General features: G+C 42.8%; 1 protein-coding gene across 6 annotated transcripts in view; it reads left to right on the plus strand.

The window, feature by feature from the left end:
* The first annotated feature begins 3,943 nt into the window (after positions 1 to 3,943).
* LOC134425766 (integrator complex subunit 6-like) overlaps positions 3,944 to 23,240 on the plus strand; it is a 39,735-nt gene continuing 20,438 nt past the window's right edge. For all 6 annotated transcript variants that reach the window (XR_010029760.1, XR_010029761.1, XM_063170718.1 and 3 more), the window contains exons 1-5: positions 3,944 to 4,121; positions 4,205 to 4,282; positions 21,954 to 22,103; positions 22,558 to 22,647; positions 22,958 to 23,141. Coding sequence is in view for 4 of the 6 variants with exons in the window: in XM_063170718.1 (XP_063026788.1) it covers positions 4,011 to 4,121; positions 4,205 to 4,282; positions 21,954 to 22,103; positions 22,558 to 22,647; positions 22,958 to 23,141 (613 nt within the window). In the remaining 2 variants the exon portion in view is untranslated. The remainder of the gene's footprint in view (positions 4,122 to 4,204; positions 4,283 to 21,953; positions 22,104 to 22,557; positions 22,648 to 22,957; positions 23,142 to 23,240) is intronic.

A 23,240-nucleotide genomic window follows, 5' to 3' on the forward strand; every position in this document is an offset into this window, starting at 1 on the left:
GAATCAGGCTCCCAAACTCTTGAGTGGAATCATTGCAGAAAGGAGACAGAGCAAGTGAAAGGGGCAGAAATCTTTAAGGATGAGTTACAATTTTGTGGAAGTTTGTAGTGTAGTAACAAAATAGAAAAAAGGTCTTGCTGAGCAATATCCTGGAAAATACTGGTTTGGGGGTTTTGTTTGTGTTTGTCGGTTTGGGGTTTTTTTTTCTGTTTTGTTTTTCCAGAAGGGGCTGTGTGACACATTGGCAGAAGCAGCCTGGCCTTTTCTAGAGTGTGGCTTAAGAGCAGCTAACTGCTGACGGGGGAGAATATTTTGCCCTGATACAGCACACACAATATCACAGGACTTGAATTTGCTCAGCTTCTGCCATCTTGAATATAACTGTGAAGGAGCTGTTATTTAGAACAATTTCTTACCTTCCACACCCGGCTCCAGCTGCACACAAATTCTTTAAGTTAACAGCGGATTTCACCTTTCTGAAAGGGACAGCACAGATCTATGATTGCCTAAGAGCTAAACCCTTCTAAATTCTCACTGTGGCACTGAAAAATAGACCTTGTGTGGTGCCAAATAAGTCTCTTAGATGTGGTGACAGCCTCTTTTTTTGTGTGTGATAGGGATCATACCTCCCAGCTCCCAGCATGGATTAATCTGTATTTTTGTAGTGATTTAGCAGTGACCATTTCTGTTCTGGCTGGAAGTGTTTTAAATTAAGCAAAAAGTCATCAGGGCAGCTGTATTACGTGACCAAGACAGGGAGCCACAGCAGCAGAGGGAGGTTTGAAGGGTTTAGCTGTTGATCCAGATTTTAAGTAGATAATTTCTGCCTAATGTATCCAGTGTGCCCCAAATTCAGGTGGCTAATCAGTGCCAAAGCTGAGCGCCTTCAGTGTCTAAAGCAGCATGGCTTCTGTCTCACAGGTGTATTACTTGTTCAGGGCAGAAGGCAGCTAGGTGAGAAAAAAGTAAGGTGAAGCAATGTAAAAGTGTTAAGAAACAAACTGTTAGTGCTAAAATCCTGTTAGAGGCAACAGCTTAGATATTAAGCTGTGTTAGAACAAGAAACAGAAAAATAATACTTTATCAGCACAACAGGGAAAAATACCACTGATCTGTTTTGTTCAAAAATTGACTAGAATTAGCAATCCAGAATCCTGTTCCTTTTTATTATGGGATAGAATACCTACACAGAAGTTATTTCAAAATATTTAATTATAGGAGAGCTTAACCTGCTGTACCTGTTGTGATTAATTTCCCCATAAAGACAATTTCTTTAACTATTGCAGCTGAAGAAATGTAGTTGATGAGCATATTTTCAATTAAAAACCAAGAAAAGTTTAAACTTTATGGAGATGATAAATGTCCACTGCCACAGCTGCCAGAAAGTCAGCACTGAAAAAATAAACTGTATGGAGGAGGAGTAAAAGCCACTCTAGCTGTATTCATGCATGTTAGCAACCATGGTGTCTGTAATCTCAGGAACAAAAAGTGTCTCATTAAACTAAATAAATGTCTTGCATTGTACCTAGAAGATTGCTAGACTTTAACTCTTGTGGTGTCCAGCTGGAGCAGGATCTAAAAACAAGATCCTTAAGAGAGAAAGAGGAAGAGTATGTGAAGCTTGCCTGCTGCTGCCCTTGGAAAGGTCAGCCTGTGAATTGGGAAACAAGAGTTTCATCTTGACCTTTAAATACTATGTTTGGATAGCAAAGAAGCAGCTTTTAGGTATCTGGTGGTCTGGAATTATAAAAAAAATGGTGAGGATATGAACTTGTAATTGTTTAGCATTTCATAGAGCCAGTCAGGGAGGCTGCAGGACACGGGCATCAGGCTGCCAGCTGGAATTGGCTGAGGTCAGCTGGAGGCAGAAGGAGTCTCTGAGCTCATCTGGCTGCCATGAGAGCAATGCATAGGTGGCCTCATCGAGTTCCCCGTGCCAGGACCTGGCGGTGTTAGGTGGCATCTTCTACCAATCCTTCAGTTTCCATTCAGGCCTTCGCAAATCCATTCCTGACCAGGAGTTATCTTTCCAGGCTAACATGCAGCAGTACAAAAATACCGTATCTGCATTTTTATCTTATCTATAGAGATTCAAATCCCATTTGTTTCAGTCTGGCTCCATTCATGTGCACTAATGACTTGCGTAAAAATATTTATCTGTTTATCCCTCCTGGCCTTTCTGCTATGATTGTTAAAATTCAGAAACCTTAATTGCAGATACACATGCACAACTTATGGAGGGCCTGGATAATGGAATGGAGTCTCCATGTTTGACAGGATTCTTTTTCAACTATTTAACTTACCTACTTTTGGTTCAATAGAATTAATTAATGAGATAATGTTATTTGAAAAATATCTGCAGGGGATTTTTTTAAAAGACAATAGTCTTTCTAAAGTCAATATGAAGATGTGGCAAGTCCTGTGTGCAGGTGTTGGGCTTTTTCTGGTGACAAAAGGGATGAGTACATGCCTGAATCAAATTAGCTTACATCTCGTGATTATTCTGAGCAAAATGAGCAATGGTATCTTTACCAACATTTGTAATGGGGCATTAGAATTCACCTGTAATGTTGTGCAACAACAGTATTGTCCAAGTGCTTCACAAAAATGGAGTGAGAACTGAAGTTGATTCTGCCTGCTGTTGAAATGAATGGCAAAACAATACATGGAAAAAGCCTTTGAATTTAAAAGCACTGGAAAATATTATCAGTTTCTTTATTAATTTAAAGTAAGATACATGCTGGCAGTGATTGTTTTGTGTGTTTTGGATTTGCTCCTAGAAGAAAACAAGCATTCATGAGTGCACATAGTGCTAAATACTTCCTCAGCCTCCTTCCCCTTATCTGGTTGCTGTCGGTGGTGGCTGCCAGGCCTGTTGGAGCAGGACACCTTGAAGAGGAGGCTCAGGGAGGACTTTATTTCTCTCCAAAATTACCTGAAAGGAGGCTGTAACCAGGGGCAAGCTGGGCTCTTCTCCCAGCGGCAGGACAAGGGGACATGGCCTTGAGCTGTATGGCGAGGTTTGGGTGGGACATTAGGAGGAACTTCTTCACAGAAAGGGTGATTAGAACAGGCAGCCCGGGGAGGTGGTGGAGTCACCGTTCCTGGAGGTGTTTAAGGGAAAACTGAACGTGGCACTCGGTGCCATGGTCTGGCTGACAAAGTGGTGTTGGGCCATCAGCTGGACTTGATCTCAGAGAGACTTTCCAAGCCAATTGAGTCTGTGATCCCTCCTTTCAGAATTTTTGTTTTGAATTTTTCTGAGTGGTAGGAACTAGTGTAGGGTTTATGTATTTTCAGTTTTGCCACGATTAGTTTGTTGGCATCTTTCATTGATCCAGGTACACTGAGGTGCCCTGTCAGTGTGTGATGGCCAGATCCAGGCACTGCCTGTGGGAGATGTTACCTGACCCGGGAAAGGATCGCATATGGGCATTGGGGATTCAGTGCTTGAGTGAAACGTCTGGAGAGCAGGAACGGGGCCGATTATGTCACCGGGTGAGCTCTGAGCGGCTTCGCTCGGGTCCCCGGAACCAGCACACAGCTCCTGCATACTCCCCACCCATGGAGGGCAGCGCGGGCCGAGGTGGGGCGGCGGCGCGGTGACTCAGCCGCGGGTACCGGGGGCACACGGCGGGATCGGGACGGGGACCGACCGCGAGGGGCCGGGCGGGGCGGCCCCTGAAGCGCGGGGCGGGGGACCCCGCAGAGGGGCGGGGCGGGCGCTGTGTGTGTGTGACAGGTGCGGCGCGCGCGCGCCCGCCGCCATCCCTCTCCCCCCCTTCCCTCCCCCCCGCCCCGCGCGCGCGCGCGCGCCGCCATGAATATGCAAATGTCGGTATAATTGCCAGCCAATGGCGTGCGCGCTGGTCACATGGTGCTGGTGGAGGCTCAGGGAAGAGAAGTTGAGTCCGGGCGAGCTCGGGCAGCGCCGCCAGAGCCGAGCGAGCCGCGGGCGAGCGCCGCGCCTCCTCCGCAGGGAGCCCGCCGGCCGGGGCTCTGCCTGGACCATGCCGATCCTCCTCTTCCTCATAGACACGTCCGCCTCCATGAACCAGCGGGCGTACCTGGGCACCAGCTACCTGGACATCGCCAAGGGCGCCGTGGAGATCTTCATGAAGGTTAGTGCGCGGCGCCGGGGGAGCCGCCGCCCCCCTCGCCCCCTTCGCCCCGCTCACGCCGCTTCTCTCCGCTCTCTCCGCAGCTGCGGGCCCGGGACCCCGCCAGCCGCGGCGACAGGTACATGCTGGTTACGTTCGACGAGCCGCCCTACTGCATTAAGGTAATGACCCCCCCGGCCGCCTCGGCCCCGCGGCTGGGCCGCCCTTGGCGCGGCGCGGCCCCGTCCGGCCCGGCGGCGGCAGCAGCAGCCTGTGAAGATGGCGGACATTTTGCTTTTGTATGGAGGAGAGAGGCTGAGGGCGCTGCTGAGATGGAGGAGGGGGGGGGAGGAGACGGGCGGGCCGTGATTCACCGCCCCGGCGCAACGAGGGGCGGCCGCGCTCCGCCCCCCGCGGGGCGGTGGCTCCGGCGGGGCCGTCACCGCGCTCGGGCCCCGCGCAGCCCGAGCCCCCCGGGACACGCGGGCAGGGTGGGGCGGGCCGGGCCCGAGCCCGGCGGGCAGGCCGGGGCCGGTTACCCCTCACGGCCGCGGGGCAGCGCGGGGGCCCGGCCCTGGCGCCGCTGTGGGTGTGGGACAGCACCCGCGGCTGTTTCCGCCTCTGCGATTGAAGGAGCCCCACTCAGTGTTGGGGCTCTGTGTCCCCCTGCCTCGCTCCTCCCGCCCCGTTCATCCTGCTGAGCACGGTAGCCTGCACCAGTTCCGTGGAAGGGGCTCGCAGCCGCTGCTCCCTGCAGGGTTGTGGTGAGCTGGATGTGGAGCCATCGAATCATCGAGGTTGGAAGACACCTTTTAGATCACCAAGTCCAGCCATCAACCCCGTACTGCTACTGTAATTCCTAAACCACTAAATCACATCATCCAGTGCCAGCCTCTTTAACACTGCCAGGGACAGCAACTCTGCCACCTCCCTAAACGGCCTGACCTCCTGAATCCTGAAAATTTTCTTTCTAATATTTGATCTGAATTTCCTCTGTCCCAGCTTAAGGCCATTTTCTCTGGTCCTTGCTTCAGGCACAGCAGAAGAGACCAGCCCCTCTCTCACTGCAGCCTCCTGTAAAGGAGTTGTAGAGGTTTGCCCTGAGCCTCCTTGAGAGTAAACAAGTCTGCCCGGCTGGCTCCTCTTGTCCCTGTTGTCTCATTCCTTGAGTTTGAGGGAAGTACAGCCATGCCGTTCTCCACTGCACCACGAGGTTTAGGCAGAAGTAAAAAAAAACCCCATGGTGCTGCACCCCTTATACTGAAGGCTGCAGCTTGCTGATGGAGACATCCTAACTGAAAACACTTAGGTAAAGTGTGTCACAGAAAGCATTGCTGGGGGAATTTTAGAATCCTCCTGAACAGTCCTGGATTAAAACTGTATTTACTCAGAGTAATGCACTACTTGTAATAACTGTTGACCCATGAAGTTTATGTACAAATACATTGTTGGTCATCCTCGAGAAAAAAGGAGAATACTCTAGATCTCCCAGCTAGAACTTCTTGAGATGTTTAAGAAGTAAGTGGGCTCACTGGTGCTGTGAGCTTATTCACTACTTCACATCTTTGATAATGAGGAAATGTAATTATCATGAGCTATGAATCTTGGCTCCTTTCATCAGTAATAAATTTACACAGCTTTCCGAAGTGACAAGTCACAGAGTAAGTATTTATTGTTTGGTATTGCACCTTTCATTTTCTCAGAAGAAGGTGTGGAAATAATTTCTGTGAATTAAAATCATCCTTGACTTACAGAAAGTTACTGTCAAAAAACCTCCATCTGCCTAGGAGAGGTGTTTTTTAGACACACTGCACACACCATTTTCCCAATCCATGTTTGTGCCTGGATGCAAACCCTAAGTCTTTGTTATGCCAGTGTTAACTGGATTTCTTTTGTCCTAGATTTCTTCTAGTTTTGTGTCAAATATTTCACAAGTATATCTTATGTTTGAGGAATGAACTTGCTCCCTGCAGTGACAGCAAGCACACTGGTGATTTAATGAAAAAATGACTTTGCTGCTGGAGCTCTGTGTGGTAATGCTACAGGTTATTACCACGTCTGTACTCAGATTTGCTGAGGAAGATCCTTGTGTTTAATAAGCATCTGTGTACATTCTGATGTGCTAATGAGCATCTGACTGTTGACAGTTTTAGTAAATAGTAATTGAAATAAATGGGGCTGTGATACCCATCATAGCATTCAGTCATATTTAATATACATTAAATAGCCGAGGGAAAGGAAAAGTACTGTGCTGCTTGTAACTTGCTAATGCTTCTTCTTAGAAATTTTTATTTCTGCCTTTAGCACACTGTTTTCTAAATTGGACCTTAAACAATCTTAAAATATTTTTTCAAAAATTAGTAACTTTTCTAGGAACAGGCTGCAGATTCAATAAATATCTGATTATAGTAATTATGATCACAAGTGCAGCTCAACTATTGCGTAAAGGCTTCATGGAATAATGAGTGTTACTGGGCTGTCATCATGTCTGTTCCTTGAGCAGAGAAAGCCTCACAGCAGTGATGACTCCCTGGTTGGAGACTTGTTCTCAAGACCTGCTCTGGTATTTATGATGTTCCCCCTGTTGTGTTTTTTAACAACCACAGTTGTGCCAGGAAAACTTCCCGGTCCAGGCCAGATTCTCTGTGTCTTAGAGAACATGCCTGTAAAAGATATAAAATCTGGCTTCTTTACTAATGCTGCTGCAGTTAAACACTTTATTTCTCTTGATTTAGAGAAAGTAAAAACAAACCTGGCAAGTGAATGCATTTTGCAGGCTTGCTTTCCAAGTATGTGCAGCAGTGGCTGCTTTATGCTCTTGTTTTTCTTGATGATTTATATTAATTAAATACATAGTCTCTCAGTTTACCAGTGAAGCACTTGAGGGAAATAATGTGGTGGAGTTAGGACCACCTAGAAAGCAGAGGAATTACAGGAACTTGAGCTTTGGAGCAGGGGTAGCTGAGATATGTGCCTTGGGTTGGTTTATTTCAGAATTTGTCTGTAGCATTTAAGTATTTAAAACCAACAGCACTGGTTCACTTTTGATGGACAAGAATATATCAAGAAAGTATTATGCACATGTATTGTATTGTGCTAATGGAAGAATCATGCTATTGCAGAAATGATTTGCCAAAATCTGTGAAAGCAAGGTGCTGTTTTTGAAACTGTCTTTAGTATAGATGGTTTGAAATTATTTACAGGACCTGTTGATTGTGTTTGCCTGCTTGTAGCTCTGTGCCATTTTTTAAACATGGAATTATTTAGTCTGTCAGTTTGCAGTGGGGCTCTGCAAAGAGCTGTGATTACAAATGTCCAAACAGGAGTCAGGATGTTGTCCTAGGAAGATGGGGATGGCAGGAATCTCAGCCCCACTCTGGCAGCAGATTCCTCTGGAACCTCGTCAGCTGTTTGGCTCCTATTTGTTATATAATGTATAGGAGGTGATTTGTGACAGTAATTGTGGTGCAACCATTTATAGCTCTTACTTTATTCCAAAATACTCTACAGAAGGAGACAAATATTTAAGAGCACGTTATGAAAAGTAATAACCTTGTAATTGTCAAGTGATGTGATCCTGTTTAGGTCAGTGGAAAAATACCTGTACATTCTGTTGGATGTTGGGTCAAACTCTCATTTCATGAACTAGGAGGTAAAATTAGTATGTTACTTCATGAAGTAAGGATGTTCAGCCTAATGTTTTTAGTGTATTTTTTAGATTGAGATTGTGATAGGGTGCTGTCAAGTGAGTCTGTCTAGTTAGTGCCATGTTAACATGGAAGTGAGCCAGTCTGTTCTGGTATTTGGGTATCTGATTTTGGGTATTTGGCATGCATGGCAAGGTAATAAGATGTACAGTAAAGCACCTTTATAAAAGGTGTCTATTATTACTGAAACACTAGTGCCTAAATTTAGTTACGGAAGGAATTTATTTACAGTGTGTATCCAGTTGGACAAGAAAAATGGCTTCAAGAGCAGCCTTGCTGCCTGGCAGGGTGTTTGATGTTCCTGGCCTTCTGGCTAAGAGAAGTTCATTGTCCTGTTGAGGGAACAGTTCCTGATGTGTCCTTGTTGTGAGGACTTTGTGTCCAGGGATTGCTGGAGCCCGGATCTTGCTCCATGCCAGCCCTGTTGTGTCCTGGTGCTGCAGCACCTCCAAGCCCTGTGTGCCACCCCACCCTTCTCACCCTTCCTGCAGGACGTGGCTGTTCTGGAGTGCCTGGGCAGGAGGGTGGCAGCGTGCCAGGCGTGGCACTGGCAGCTCTGCAAGCACTGCCCCAGCTCCCAGGGCAGCTCCTGGCATGGCCCTCATGGCCTTCTGTGGATTTTTTCATAGATTTACCCAGTAGATTTTTTTCTGAAATCACATAAATTTCACCATCGTCTGTTGAATATAGATATTTCTCTGTACATAAGCACATGCTGTGGTGTAAGTGGGCAGAATCTTAAACCATTTTTTTTTTTGGTGAAGTAATGGTGCTAGAGTAAAAGTATGGAGAAAAGAGAACAGTCTTCTCACCTACCCTTTTCCCTGCAAGCTTTTCTTATTTTCCAGTGATGATGTTTCAGCAAGATCTATCTAGATTTGTCTGAAAATGGAGCTCATGCCAAAATCTTAGCCCAAAGAGTTTTTGAAAAGGAAAGCAAGGCTTAACTCTTCGTTTATTTTTTCCATTCTCAATTTTTGTGAAACCTCACATCCTGCAGTTTGTGGTTTTCTTGTGGATTTGGGCTGTAACTGGCGAGTTCAGGCCCAGACCAAAAACACAATGGTGGCCTTATGTGAAGTTATTGATTAACTGGACTGCCCTGTTCCCTTGTGACTGATATCTGGCTGTTGGCAGTGATATGGCCTTTCCTCAGGGCTCAAGGAATATTATTTATTATCTGGTCACAGAAATATGACTTCTGTTTTATGTTCTTCTGAGACTCTATCGTCTGACCTTCGTAAATGATCTGGTCACAAGTCAGAGGACTGAGAGAACATAAGTTATATTCTGAATTACATATTTTCCTCCTTCTGTTGTGTTATACTGAATGCAAGAGTCAGCTGTGACTGCACTGCAGAAATAGTCTCCATGAGTTTGAGTGCAGAAATATGTAGCTGTCTAAGAAGGAGCTCAAATTACTTTATACAGTGTGTGTGAAGCACTGCACTGTTTGAGATGTGCAAACTGGGACTGATGGATAGGATGCCTTCCAGTTCCACTGCTGTTCCCTGCTAGCCTGAACATATGTTTCAGTGCTAAAGAGCTCCCTTGTGGAAACAGCTCTTCATGATGGACTCTGAGCAACCTCTTCTTTTTTCCCCTGAAATTCTGGAGTTCAATTGGGTTATTTTAGAGGCTGGAGCAGGAATTTATAGAGGCTTTTTTAAACATTTGTCAAAGAGTACTTATTGTATGTAAATAACCTGTTAATTTATGATATTGAAATAGTGCTTCAAAACAGGAAATTCATAAGGTCACACTTGAGGAAAGTAATTTTGCCGTCTTCTATTTCAGTGGCACAGAAGCTTCTGCAAGCATTTTTAAATTTTGCTTTCATGGAGAACCTGTGCTGCTGCAGAATGGAACTGATTGCCACTCACTCTGCACAGGGCAGAGGCAAATGAATAAGCTGTGCTGCTGAAAGAGAGATGTGAGATCTGTTTGTCTGTTTCTGGAAGAAATTAGATCAGAGCTCCTGACTCTGAGCTGCAGGGAGAAAGAGGAACCCAGCCATGAAACCTGTTGGGTTTGAGGCAGAGATCTGCAGGAATGCTGCCTGAGGTGGTAGCAAATGCATTTTGTGTTTTTCCACTTTTGTGAATGGAGAAAACCTGAGGGATACCTAGTAAGCTTAACTGTAGCAGCTGCACAGAATAAGCCTGAGTTAAGTTTTTACAGGAACATTTAGACACTGAAAATCATTGGGTTTTACATGTAAAAGATCTGACTTTTGGCAGGCACGAGTTCTTGGTGGCCTGTGCTGTGGAAGGGCTGGTGTGAGCAGCTGGGAATACACTTGGAGGTTTACAAGCTGGCCCTGGGGTGTGCAGGCAGAATTTTTGGTGCAAGGCAGATAGCAGCTGCAGGGGCAAGAGGGAGCTGCTATCTGAGAGCTGAAACAGGGAAGGAGAGCTGAGCTCAGTGGGAGAGGCCTATCTTTGTCTCCAGATATGCTGTTAATGAGGAGCACACTTGGTGAACCCACTAGCCAGGCGTTGTTGGAAAGGGGGAAAAAGGTGCTGAATGTAGGACTGAGGGACTGGATGGAGGGTAAGCAGCACACACAGTGTCTGTTCTTGATAGCTAATTCAGGAGACCACTCTGTACTTGTTCAGTGCAGAGAGATAACCATTCCTGTTCTACCACTACACACTTCTTGGGTCAGTTACAGCAGTATTTTTATTTCTGAGCACCAACATCTTCCATTGCCTGGGAAGTACTGCACACACCTCTCCTCTGTGTCTTCCACTGTGCTTGTTTGAGGCTTTGTTGTGAAATTTGTGTGTTTTCAGAGGCTGTCTTCGTGCAGAAATGACTGGCAGGTTAAAGCCAACAATTGCTTTTCCTCTGTTAAACACAATGGCTTAAGGAAGAGAAACAGAAGTCAGTTGTTTAAGGAGCACTCATGCAGATAGGATTGTCTAATTTTTTTTGTGGGCAAAAGAAAATCAACTCAATACTGTTTGAGAATAACCACCAAACAGTTTTTACACACTTCTTTCAATTTAACTGCTTTATCACTAACTCTGACCAAAGAATGTGTACAAAAAAGTTCCTTTTTTAAAATTAGGCATCTGTTCTGAAATTGGATAAGTAAGGCCATAGCCAGAAGGTTCTTGTTGGTGCAGGTGGTAGGTTTGTATTTTACATACTGCAGTGCATGTGTCTCAGTATCTGAAAACATTTAAAATTGTATTCTAGTAAAATCTTGGGAATCATCAGTTGGCATCCCTGCAGCTAGCAAGGAAGTATTGTAGTCCCTTTTAGCTTATAAAGGTACTAAATTGATTCCTGTAGAGAGTGTCCTTTAAAAAGCACATTCCCATTCCTGAGAAACATCATACTGGGTAGTGTCAAACATGTTAAAATGCTTTTAAACATGCATAAGCATGCTGCTTCACTTCTTTGTGTCCTGGTTGTGAGCTGTAGTAAGCAACCTCTTCCAGGAATTGGTGTAATGAGGACAGAACATTATAATGAGGAATTTTGTGAAAAGTAATGTACCTTTTGCTTTAAAAAAAAACCCAAAGCAGTAGTAATCAGGGTGATTCATTCTTCTAAAAAGGTATAGAAGAATGTGCCTTCTGAAATTGAGGTATTTTGTAAAAAATCAAATTCATGCAAGAACTTAAAGGTGATGGCTAAAATTTTGAAAGGAATCAATTTAAATGGAAGGACAGTTCAGAAATTAACTTCTTGATAGATAGGAGGGACTGAACTCTGCTTAGCTGTCCTTTTTATTATTATAATTTTGAAGTAGTTAAATACTGGAACTTGTGCTTTCACCTGCTGCCTGTCTTCACAGAAGGCCAGGTGTGTGTTGCTGGGTTAGTTCTTAATGAAAATATTTTAACTGCTTCTGCTCATCCAGGAATCTGCAGAGTCAAAGCTTGCTTTTTCATGTGAGGTGGGTTTCTGCTTTGTGCTGTGCAATAGATGAGATGCCAGAGGCCTTGAATGGAAACCATCATCTGTTGTTCAGAGCCACTATAGCAGTTTATATTTTCATCTTTTTATTTGGTTCTGTATTTGGGCTTGGACACATTCAAAGATGTAAGCCCTTAAGACTACAGGATAAACTAGACAAAAGTAGATAGGTTTGCATTAAGAGGCTTTACTCATCCTCAGTGCAAAGGTCACTTTTATTTTAAAAATAGAAGCTTAAAATCAAACAGTTGAGTTGGATCTCCTGAGTTATATTTTTGTATATTTTTGTTCTGTAAGGAGGAAGGTGCTTTGTGAAGTTGGTGGTTCCTGGCACATGGAGTCTCTTTTGTGCTGTTAATATCTCAGTCTCACTTAGAAGTTGAAAAAAGACATTGTTGAAATACGTCTTTTTTGTTGGTATATGTATGTAAAAAGGCCTGGGTGTTGCACCCTGGCTGTGTGGTGTGGCTGTAAATGTGCACAGAGCACATGTGTGATACCTTGAGAAGGGGCATGCATTTTTTAACTTGATGAGAGCTGATGTGGTATTTGCTTGGCTCACATTTTAACAGTGGAAAAAGGTAATTAAGATTGCAGGCACTTCCACCTTGTTCACCCTTGCATATTTTATAACAGCTTGCCAGGAGGAACTATGATTTGCAGCAGTGCTGCAACAATGATGTTTTGAGCTTGCTGTGATCTAGAAAAGATGTATCTTAGAGCTGTCTCCTGCAGTGTTCTCATGGCTCAGGCAGCTGGGATCCACGTTCTGTACCGTGTGACCTGGGCTCTGGAGCCCAGTGCAACTCCAAGGGCCCTGGCAGAAGGTTCCAGATGGCTTCAGCCTTAGAGATTCTCTTCACTGTCTGTATTTTGAATGCCTGTATCCTTGATTTTATTTAATAACACAGGCTAACAAAAAACCCCAAAACAAATAACAAAAAGCCAAAAAACAAAAAAAACACCACTAAAAACCCTCACCAGAAATAAAAAAAACCAAGCAATGTGAAGAGCAGCTGGTGCCGTTCTGATTGTTACTTAAATAATTTTAAATGCAGATTGTTACTTAAATAATTCACTCTTGTAGGTTGACTCTTGGAATTTCTTTTTCTTTCTCAAACTTTATTTTTACAGCTCACCTCGTAATAATGGAACTCTTAGGCTTTTACACCCCCCAAAAATATAGCAGGCAATAATTGAAAGGAATTTTTTTGCTTTGTATTTTTTCTGGCTAATTTCAGAATACTTAAAAAACACATAGCAATTTCAGCTGTAAGCAGCAGGTTTTAGCATCGAGGTTTTAAGAATGTACCAAGAGATTCATTCTTGTAAAGGGACTCTTATTGTGCAGATCAGAATCTGGAGTTGCCCATAGACTTGTATTGATCTGTATATTCACTCTGCAGAGCATTAAAAAAAACCAAACTTTATTTTGGTGTAAGAACTGAGATTGACAAGGATCTCTGAAACTTGAACTGCTTATTGTCAGATAGGTAAACAAGTCTTGCTTTATTTTTAAATAGCTATTATTATTACTATTACTATTATTATTTTATGTCCCACGCAGTTATGATTCTTTCCTTGTGTATCTATGCAAATTTCAGCATAAGCAGCACTAAATTTATTGAATGTTATTCTAGACTAAAAAAACTAACAGTTCAGAATGCCTTAATTTTACTTTTTAAAGATAAGGCAGTTGTTGGTTTGTCTGTGTTCTCACAGATGCTTTTAAAATCTTAAACGTGTGAAATAGTGTTTGGAAAAATAAGGATCTTGATAAGATGGATGTTGTGGAGCAATTAATTGGACAGAAAACAAAGATCTACAGTGTGGTTAAGCTGGTGTTGCTATGCTCTGCTTCTAAGTGAGTATAATGCATTAGCACTGGTCTTCATAGCTTGTTAATGGTTCAGCCAGTGAGTTTTGATTAAAAAAAAAAAAGTTAAGCTCTGCTTTGTGGGAGAATGTGCATCTGTTGAGGCAGAACACTTGGTGCCTTTAGCTGCTGCCAGGGCCCTGATGCTTCTCCCAGGCTGGGGTGGGACGGGAGGGCAGGATCTGGACCATGTGCCCTGCCCTGGCCTGGGGGAGCTTTCTCTAATCACAAGAGCTTAAGCCCAGGTGGTTACTTTTGGTCCAGATGACTCTTGCATTAAAAAGAAATCCAACCTTGCCATCATCTGAAATAAAAATCTGACCAATAGTAATGCTCCCAAGGCTATCAGTGTATTTTGGCTGTATAAGAGTGAAGTTATTTGCTAGGCTGGCTAATTGATATTTCATATATCAATTGATCAATATGTCATATATCAATATTCATTGATATTTCCATGAGTGTATGGATTTAATGGTCATCTAAAGTATTTTCTTCAGCAGTGCCTTGAGCAGCATTTCAGACCTGAATTGAGGAAAGCTGGTGATTAGATGACTCTTTTAGATTCTTGAGTTTTGAAGTAAATTTGTAATACCTGTAGCACTTTGGTGTGGTGCTCTAGTTCCGTGATGTACTTTTGGAAGGAAGGAGGAAGGAATGTGGCATTTTGCAAAATAAATGTGAAACATACTGTGTTGCTTCAGCTCTGGGCTGTAAAGATAGAGTATCATCAGTAATGGTTTTCCACTTGATTTCCAGAAAGTGCAGTGAGGGATCCCTTGTGTTGGTAGCAGCTACTCTGTAACCTCTTAGCTACTGCCTTTGTTCCTTTGACTTCTGCAGCCATGCTGAGTGCAGGAGGGGACCAGCAGAAGGGCAGAGCTGGGGCTGATTGGCATTGAATGCACATTTGATAGGCTGAAAAAGCAGCAGGCACTGTGAGAAGCTGAAAATCTTGGATTGAAACCTCCACATTTGTGCAGTTGCCCTCTCTGCAGTGTTTGGATAAGATGCACCTATAATGGTATTTCTGCAATGACTGCTATGCTGCTGAACAGGAGCATGGAGCCTCTTGTTCTGCTTACTGTGCTAAGGCTGCAGACTGTGATTACTTCTGTGTTCCCTCTCCATTAAGCTGTCGTGTGAAATGTGGCTTGTTCTGGTTCAGCTCTGTGCTGAAATATCCTGGCTTCTCGAGTGTTCCTCAGAAATAGGTGCTTTTTAGCTGGATAGTGTTTTTCTATTTAAATAAGAATGCTTTTTGGAGCAGGGTGATCCCATGATCTCTTTGGTATTTATACTTTCCTTTCTTCATGTGTTTCCTTTTTTCCTTGTACAAGAAAAAGTGCAGTGAGAGTAACTGTCAAAATACATGAAATACTGATGACCAAAAAGCTAAATCCAGAGATAGATTGAAGCAGGAGCAGCAGGTAATAAATAAAAAGGTAGTGTAGGCTTTTTTCTTTCTACTTGGCATTGATTATTATCCCTTGGTTCCAAGCACTTTCCAGCTTTGAGTTGTTCATAAAGCTTCTGCATTTGGCATTCCTATAGCAGGTGCTGCTTCTCTCTAAATGCTGTTATTAACAAAAGGCCCCAGTACTTGTTTCATAACTGGAGATTGAGAACCTCTCTGCTTGTGTTTTGCAGGGGTGTTGTGCTTAAAGATTGAATTGTTTGTAACACAAACATCTTGAATTCTTCTTGAAGGAAAAGCATTTCTATGTCTTATTTAATGGTGAAGTCACCTTGAAAAGACAGGGAATTGCATGGTGTAGTTTGACTGAGCTTTCTTTGGGTTGGGTTTTTTTATTTTAAGGTTTCATGGAGAAATACTTCTTTCTATACAAGATGAAATAGTTTTCTGTGTGGCTGACTGCCTGTAATAAAAACTGGCACTTACATACTGTGCTAGGATGTAGTTAACAGTCACTAATGTGCTTTAGAAAACCAACTGGTTCAATCTGTCTCTAGAAATTATTCAGTCTGATGGGTGCAGGTACAGGAGAGTTCATCTTAGAAATGTGCAATTGCAGAGATCTCCTGGCATCTCCCTCCACACTGCAGCCCTTCCTTGGAGTGCAAGGCCTGCATTGCTTTGAGGGGAGGTGAAACTGGAGGGGGCTGCACCTGAGGGCTGTCCAGGAGGGGCTGCAGTGTGGCTGTTGTGTCCCCAGGGACAGCTGGGGAGTGACACCTTCCCTGCACTGTAGTGTGGGTGAGGGCAGGAGAGATTCTGTGTTATCAAGGTCCATAGTGTGACCCAGAGAAAAAGGAAGAATTGTGGTGCCTGGAGGTGGATGGAGATAGAGGGGTCTGCAGAGTGACAGCTTTCTGCTAAAAATCTGATGTCAGACTTTATCAGCTGTGTGGGATCAAAGGAATCATTTGGTGGCTTCTTTAAGATGTATTTTTTTCTAAAGATGTTTTAAAGCAGTTTATGCTTCTCTGGTCTCTTGGAGACGTCTTATGTATATTAAACTTGTGTGATATTTTATTTGGCTGGAATTTAGGTGCTTTTAAAAAAACTAAATTTTCAGAAAATGCCCACTGGATTTCAAGAGGGACTTTTGGTGGATGGTTTTCAGTTTGAGTGTGCTACAAAAGCAGCAGAAATAAATTCACAGGAAGAAACAATTAACTTACTATTGACAATACGTAGCCTTAACACTCTGACCTGGTGCTCACTAGCTGTGATATGAGGAGGAGCAAGTGATGCTTCTGTAGACTCTTCACTGTACTTGACTGCTCTGTGGGATTGTTGAGGGAGTAATTTAAACCTGTGAATTGGTTACCTGCTCAAATACTCCTCAGATGAGAACTGAGGAGAGTCTGTGTTAGGCAGGTCCAGAGCAGCCAGCAGTGAGCCCTGCAGCTCCCTGCTCTCAGCACCACCCCAGTGATGAGCTCAGTTCACACTGTGTGCCAGTGTCCTGGAGCTGTGCTCATCTCAGGTACCAGAGGTGGCTGCTGTGCTGCTCTCCTGTGCCAAGAACAAAAAATAATTGATCTTGGGAGTCTCTTTGCTGTGGGCTGTTCAGTGCTGTGCAGTGACAGGACAAACTAGAGAGTGGAAGTGCTGAAATGAGAAGAGTTCCGCAGCCAAAGGTACAGAAAAACTGAGAGCTCTGTTGCCTCAAAAATGGCATTCATAAGTATTTGGAGGGGAGTCAATGTCTGTAAGTGTCTCTTAGAGCTGTTTTCTGCCCCATTTGCACAGAAAAACGTTTGTGAGGATGAAATTAGTAGGTGATTGGTAGATCATATGATTCTGAATTATTTTAGGAAAATGAAAAACGTTAAATAAAAATATATTTGGTGTTCATAATGCAGTCAGTACCTTTCTTCTCCTGTGTGCTATTTTTAGCTAGCAAATCTTCAACTAACAAATCAAACACATGGGGGTAGCATGGGCATTGGCTGCTCTGTAGTGACAAGCAGCCTTACCCTGTCCTTCATGGGCAGGGGACACAGGTGCCAGCACCTCTCCTTTCCCTCTTTGTGGCAGAACTGGGGTGACCAGGACAGTCTTGGCTTGCTAAAATTCCTCTGCCAAAGTTGCTGGCACTCAGGCAGGGAAGCTCAAGGCTGCATAGGAGGTTATTCCCTGCTGCAGAACCCACTGAGCAGTGCTGGGACTGGGTTCAGGAGATTACAAAGAGGTGAAGATACTTGGGCATTTGGGAAGCAGCCCCCTGAATTGTAGGGTGTACAAAAGCATAATTCACTTCTGTACAAAAGAAATACCTGCTTGACTTTGGCTCAGACATGAGCAGGTCTGAGTTGTGATCATGTGTACAGTCACCAGTGAACAGAAAGGTAATTTAAAAATGAATCATTCTGGTGATTTGGGAGGCAAAATGCTCTGCTGGTTTCACTGTCTTCCTGTGGTACTTGGAAATTCCATTACAGGAGTGGAATCAGATTTCAACAGCTGGATTTTTTTTCTTACCTTATTTTTTCCAAATGATTGCTGCTGACCAGCTAGGATGCCACAGGCATGTTGTGTTAAGGTATTCTTGTTTTCCTAAGATGGGTACATTTAATAATGGCTTGAATTATTGAGAAACTTAAATACTTTAAACAATTTGTAGTATCTGAAATGCATTTGTTCTTTCTAGGGAAACATTAGCAGAACTCTTAAAAATCTTTATCTTTGACTAACTATTGAGTATGTACTGTAACACAGGCTGTTGTGATTGGCATGCAGGATTGCAAATTGTCTTCTTGGAAGATTATTTTTAGAAATGTTGCAATTTTTGAATTAGATCTGAAAGCAATCCAGTGAACAATAAACTGTGCAGTTCAGTCTTATGGCATTGCTTATTAGAAGCTCTGAAGATGAAGACTTGCAGCCTCCACATCACCATGTCCCTGGATTCCTGAAGCTGGTGAAACTGGGAACTGCTTTGGACCTGGAATTCTTGTGCTCTAATGCCCAGCCTTTGGCTCTGCCCCTTTTTTTTTTGCAAGCTGACAAAACTGTGCCAAGAAATAGTTGGAAAGAATAAAAGAAAAAAGCATAGCACCAATCAAAGCCAGAACAAACCAACAATGAACCAGTAAAACACTACAGCAACACCAGTAAACCTGACAGACAAACCAGTGTAGCTGAGATTTCAAGATCTGTGTTACATGTATTCAAAACTTGGTACTGTTTTACTTGTACATCAATATTACCCCTTTTATGTGATAAAGGTGGGATGGTTTGTTTTTGTTTTTTAACTCCTGCTACAGCATTTTATAAGATTTTCTTTCTTTCTCTTGCAGCTAAAATCTTCTGTTTCTCCAAAGTCTTTTTAAGCTACCAACCAATCTTTTTAAGCTGCCAAGATTTTCTTTTGCTGCTGAACTCTGTCCTTTTGATGTTCAGTTAGTCCTGATTCTGCTTGGTGTAAATAAGGCCTCCTTTTCCTCACTGGATTTTTCACCTTGCTGTTTGAATTCTCGTTAATCTGGGCCTTTCTCCTGCTGAAATAAGCTGGTTTGACCTTACCTGCTTCTTGAAGCAGCTGAAATACTTCTGGAGCTGTGTGGTGAAATATAGAGCAGGGCATGGATTTGGCTGAAAACTAAGTTAGCAGAGAAAAATGTTACTTTTGAAGTATGTTATTTCTTGTCAGTATGATTTGCTTGCCAAGGCCAAAGCCAGGAGCTGGAGGGTGGTGTGATGCTTCCAGATCTCTGGGTGCTTTGTAGGATGGTATCCAGAGCTTGCAGAAGGCCAAATGACAGTGCATTTTTGTCTGGTGTTGGCATAAGCAAAGAGAGTGAGATTTTTGGTTTTAGTACTTGTTTTTTCCTAGCTATATTTGAAAGTCTTCTGGTATGTGTTTAGAGTCTAAAATTATTTGTTCATATAAATTATCAAAGGAAAGGCCAGTAATATACTGGCAAGGTAAAGGCTGCTCAGATTGCTATTAATAAATTCTGGGCATAAAAGTGACTGAGTCGGAATGTAATATTGAAGATTAGAAGCAAATACTCTCACTGCTCAAATTGGTTCATAACAACTGAAATAACTGATATTCAGTTCTGACTTCTTATTACTGACCTGTGGAGGATTTGTAGTTTTGTGGAATATGTGTTTGCTCCTTTAAGGTTGTGGAGTTTTGGTTGGGGTTTTTTTGGTCATTAGTGTTTATCCTGGCAAGTAAAGCCAGTGAGTTTTTTGTAAGCAATGCTAGTGGCAGTATTTTAAATTTAGGAAGGATTATTATTTAATCACTTCAACGTGAACTCATTGTGCATCTGCTCAGTGTGGGGTACTTGACTCTGTTTTGCCCTAAGAATGTTCCTACTGTATCTATGGAAAGGAAAATATACAGACTCTTTGGGGCTGCAGTTTCTGTCCCTGAAATGCATGTTTCATTATATACATTGGCTTGAGTCTTTCTGGAGAAAAACATTTTACAGAAGTAGACTTTCTTGTCATTGATTTAAGTGGTTTTGATTCAAAAATCTTTTTTTTGAGAATGGAGTACATTACTACTAATCAGACTTTTAGTTAGAGCTGAGTATGGATATCTTGCATTTGCTGCTCTTGTTCTCATTATGAGAAGTTCTTCCATTTTACTCTGTTTATTTCAAAGGTACAGTTCTCCTTGACTTTATAAAGATCCTGTGAGAGCTGTAAGATGAAAAAGTTTCCTTGGACAGCCAACCATTGGTGATCAGCTGCTCCTTGTACCTTCAGCTTCCCAACTTCTGCCTGGGGAAATGGTACATGTTTTATTTTGCAGGCAGTTGACCACACTGCAGCAAGATCAAACAGAGAGCTGGAAGCTGAGCAAACATTTTCACAATGGGAAAATAGCAGAATCTCCAAATATCAGTGAAGAAGACTCTTACTGTTTATTTTATAAAGAATACTCTTAAATTCATCGGAGTTCAAATCAAGAAATGTAGACTGGGAATAATGTTTCTTTTGTAAATGTTTTGTTCCCCCCTGTGCTTTAGTAACAACATAAGGCAAATGGTCTTTGCAGGAAAACACTTTCTGAACTGCAGCCTGGCTGTTCCCAAGAACACTGATGGACTCACTGATGGGTGTTTTTGCCAGACAAAAGGGAACAGTCTCACCTGCATTTATGGATCCATAGAATTCAGACAAAACAATTTTGGTAACTGTTCACTTAAGATTGTTTAAGAGAAGCTTTTTTACGATAAGACAAATCATCCTGTTGAGATTTGGTGCTATTTCACTCTGGAAAAGTACCATTAACTAAGTCACTTTTATTCCAGAACGGTGACTCTCTGCTTGCATTTCATTTTTGCCTTGAGCTGACCACAGGTGTGGGAGGTTGCAGTGGCTCTGCTGATGAGATGCTGTATTTTAAGCTGTGGTTGTTTGTGAGTGTTGGTGTTTTATTGAGAATTACCTGGTTCTGTTGAGCTTCCAGGGCAGTTTAATCATAAAGCTGAAGCAGTCTTGGTGAAAGTCTGTTTTTTCTTTGTCCCATTGCAAAGTTTTCTCACTTGTATCCCTTGCATTCATCTCAAGCTTGAAGAACTGGTTAAGGGAGCTAAACTTGACCAAAATGCTTTTGTTGTATCATCTTATGATAATTCTCCATTCTGAAAAGAAATCCACCCAGCTTAGGCTTGTCAACTCAACAGAAGTGTTGATCATCACAAGTCCTTTCTGCTCAATTCTTCTGTCTTTTACAGTTCTGGACATGTTTGTCCTAAGCCCATTCACAGAGCCCTCAGTGTGTGCTAAAGGTTGGCAGTGGGCTGGAGCAGCTTAAAAAAGCCCAGGAAGATCCAGTCCTGGTGTTCTTGCACAACTTGGCACAGGCAGCAGGAGCTGCAGAGCCAGGGCACAGGGAGGAGAAGCTGCTTCACCTGGGGGTTGTGTTGCTCAGAGGCTGTCCCAGCAGCAGTCAGGCTTTCTGAAATGATCCTGTCCATGTCTGCAGAGCTGGGATTCCTGCTGGAGCACAGGGAATGTCTCTGGTGCCAGACGAGAGTGAGCCTGGGTGAAGAGCTGCTGCCTTGCTGCAGGAGTATGGACAGTGTGCTGTAATAGCAAGGCTGAGAGTTATAGGAGTATCCAGGACTTTGAGCTTTTAGCTGAGGCATCTTAAAATCCTGTACCAATTCCCTGTGAGCTGGTCTTCTTTAAAATAGCTTCTCAACTGTGCAGCAAACCACTTTTAGGGGAAGGGTGTGTGAATCACACCTGTTGGGCCTGCTCACCAGAGGGTCCAGAGTCCAGATGAGGGTGATCCACCCTCATCACTTGCTCTTCCTTTCATCCCTAGGCTTTGTCAGCAATAACTTTTTTAAAGACCTCCAAAATTTTAAGCTGTTACCCTGAGATACTAAACAGTGATTTGATTCTTGATAGGGTGTTGGCAGCCACTCCTTTCTTTTGTTCCAGACTTAATTTAAGGAAGAAAGGACAAAAAGGAAATGGGTATATGCCAGAAGAGACAGTGACATTATGGTGCTTTTATCTTGGTTTTACCTTTTTTGTTACTTTGGCAGCTGCATTTCTGATTTCCAAACTTGGCAATTTCTCCTAAAAAAGTATTTATGTGCTAAATCCAAATACTTCTATTAACAGCATCATCTCTACAACAGTTCTCATGGTGATGAAAAGTTTTCCTAGTACTTGGCAGTGTGTGTGTTTCTTGAGTCTCCCATTTAGGTGTAACCATGTTTCACATCAAGCTGTGCATACCTGGATTAGGTGTGTGCAGCATGAAAATGGTGCAGTGCATCCGTTAATCAGGAGCATAATTAATTTTTTGTTGGGAAGAGAGATAAATGCCAACTTGCAGTTGATTGCAGTTTGCTGCTAGAATAACTAATAAGCTTTTTTGTTTTATGTAACAGGCTGGATGGAAGGAAAACCATGCAACATTCATGAATGAACTGAAAAACCTTCAGGCTTCAGGACTAACAACCCTTGGTCAGGCACTCAGGTCATCGTTTGACTTGTTAAATCTCAATAGATTAGTGTCTGGGATAGACAACTATGGACAGGTAACAAATCTATCTGTAGTCTTCTGTCTATATTTCTATGTTTTTTAAAATAATAGTTGGTGAGGGATTTTGATGGTTCAAGTTCCTTTTTGCATTTAACTTTTTGTTAATGTTGCATAGTTCTGTGTAAGAGCTTGAAGTGGGAACTCAAGCTTTTTTGAATTTTTTAATAATAAGAATTTTTTCTTATTATGGGTACTGAAAAGACTCTGGAAAATGCTGGCATTTTCTTCCTTACTGAAGTACAGAGAAGCAGAGTATAAATGCCCCAAGTGTAAACACACAGAAGTGGCCCATCTTGTATAGTTCTATGTGGTTCCACACCTATTTACAAAATTACAGGATTATTTTGAAAGATTGCTTATCTTACTGTTTATTTTATAATGACAAAAATGCAAGCCTCTCATCCTGTGTGTTAAGGTTGCTCTTAGCATTCTTGTGCTTTTGTTTGTAGGGAAGGAATCCATTCTTTTTGGAGCCATCTATTTTGATTACCATCACAGATGGAAACAAACTGACAAATACAGCTGGAGTCCAAGAGGAGGTAAACTTTCATTAAGTTCTTTCAAGTTATGATTGTGCAGGTTGGTGCTATGCTGAGATGAATATTAATCAGTTTTTTCCTGCTAATTGTACTTTTTCATAGTTGACCTGCTTTTATAGAGAATAGAAACCAGCTATCCTGTCACTGCCCAGCTCCTAAATTCATAGTCTGTAAGGGTTTTGAGAACTTCAGATAAATTAGTGGGTTGGAGAAAACAGGGTCTTTTACAGATAAATGAATGAATTTAGATATGATGTTTTTAGCTGGTTTGTCAAATACTGGAAAATGTTCTTCAATCTTTTTTTACCAGCTTCATCTTCCATTGAATTCCCCTTTGCCTGGAAGTGAACTAACCAAAGAACCGTTCCGCTGGGATCAAAGGCTGTTTGCTCTGGTGCTGCGCCTGCCAGGGGCTGCCTCTGCTGAGCCAGAGCAGCTTGGGAGTGTGCCTACTGATGAATCTGCCATCACACAGATGTGTGAGGTCACAGGAGGTAACTGCATGCTTTTTTGCTTTGCTTCACATTTGGCATTTTTTTCCTTTAATTCACCTTCACCTCTGTTTTGTCTGTCTCACTCTGTGTCCGTGTGAA

The sequence above is a fragment of the Melospiza melodia genome, chromosome 16 (genome assembly GCF_035770615.1).
Source record: "Melospiza melodia melodia isolate bMelMel2 chromosome 16, bMelMel2.pri, whole genome shotgun sequence".
In the NCBI taxonomy this organism is placed as follows: domain Eukaryota; kingdom Metazoa; phylum Chordata; class Aves; order Passeriformes; family Passerellidae; genus Melospiza; species Melospiza melodia.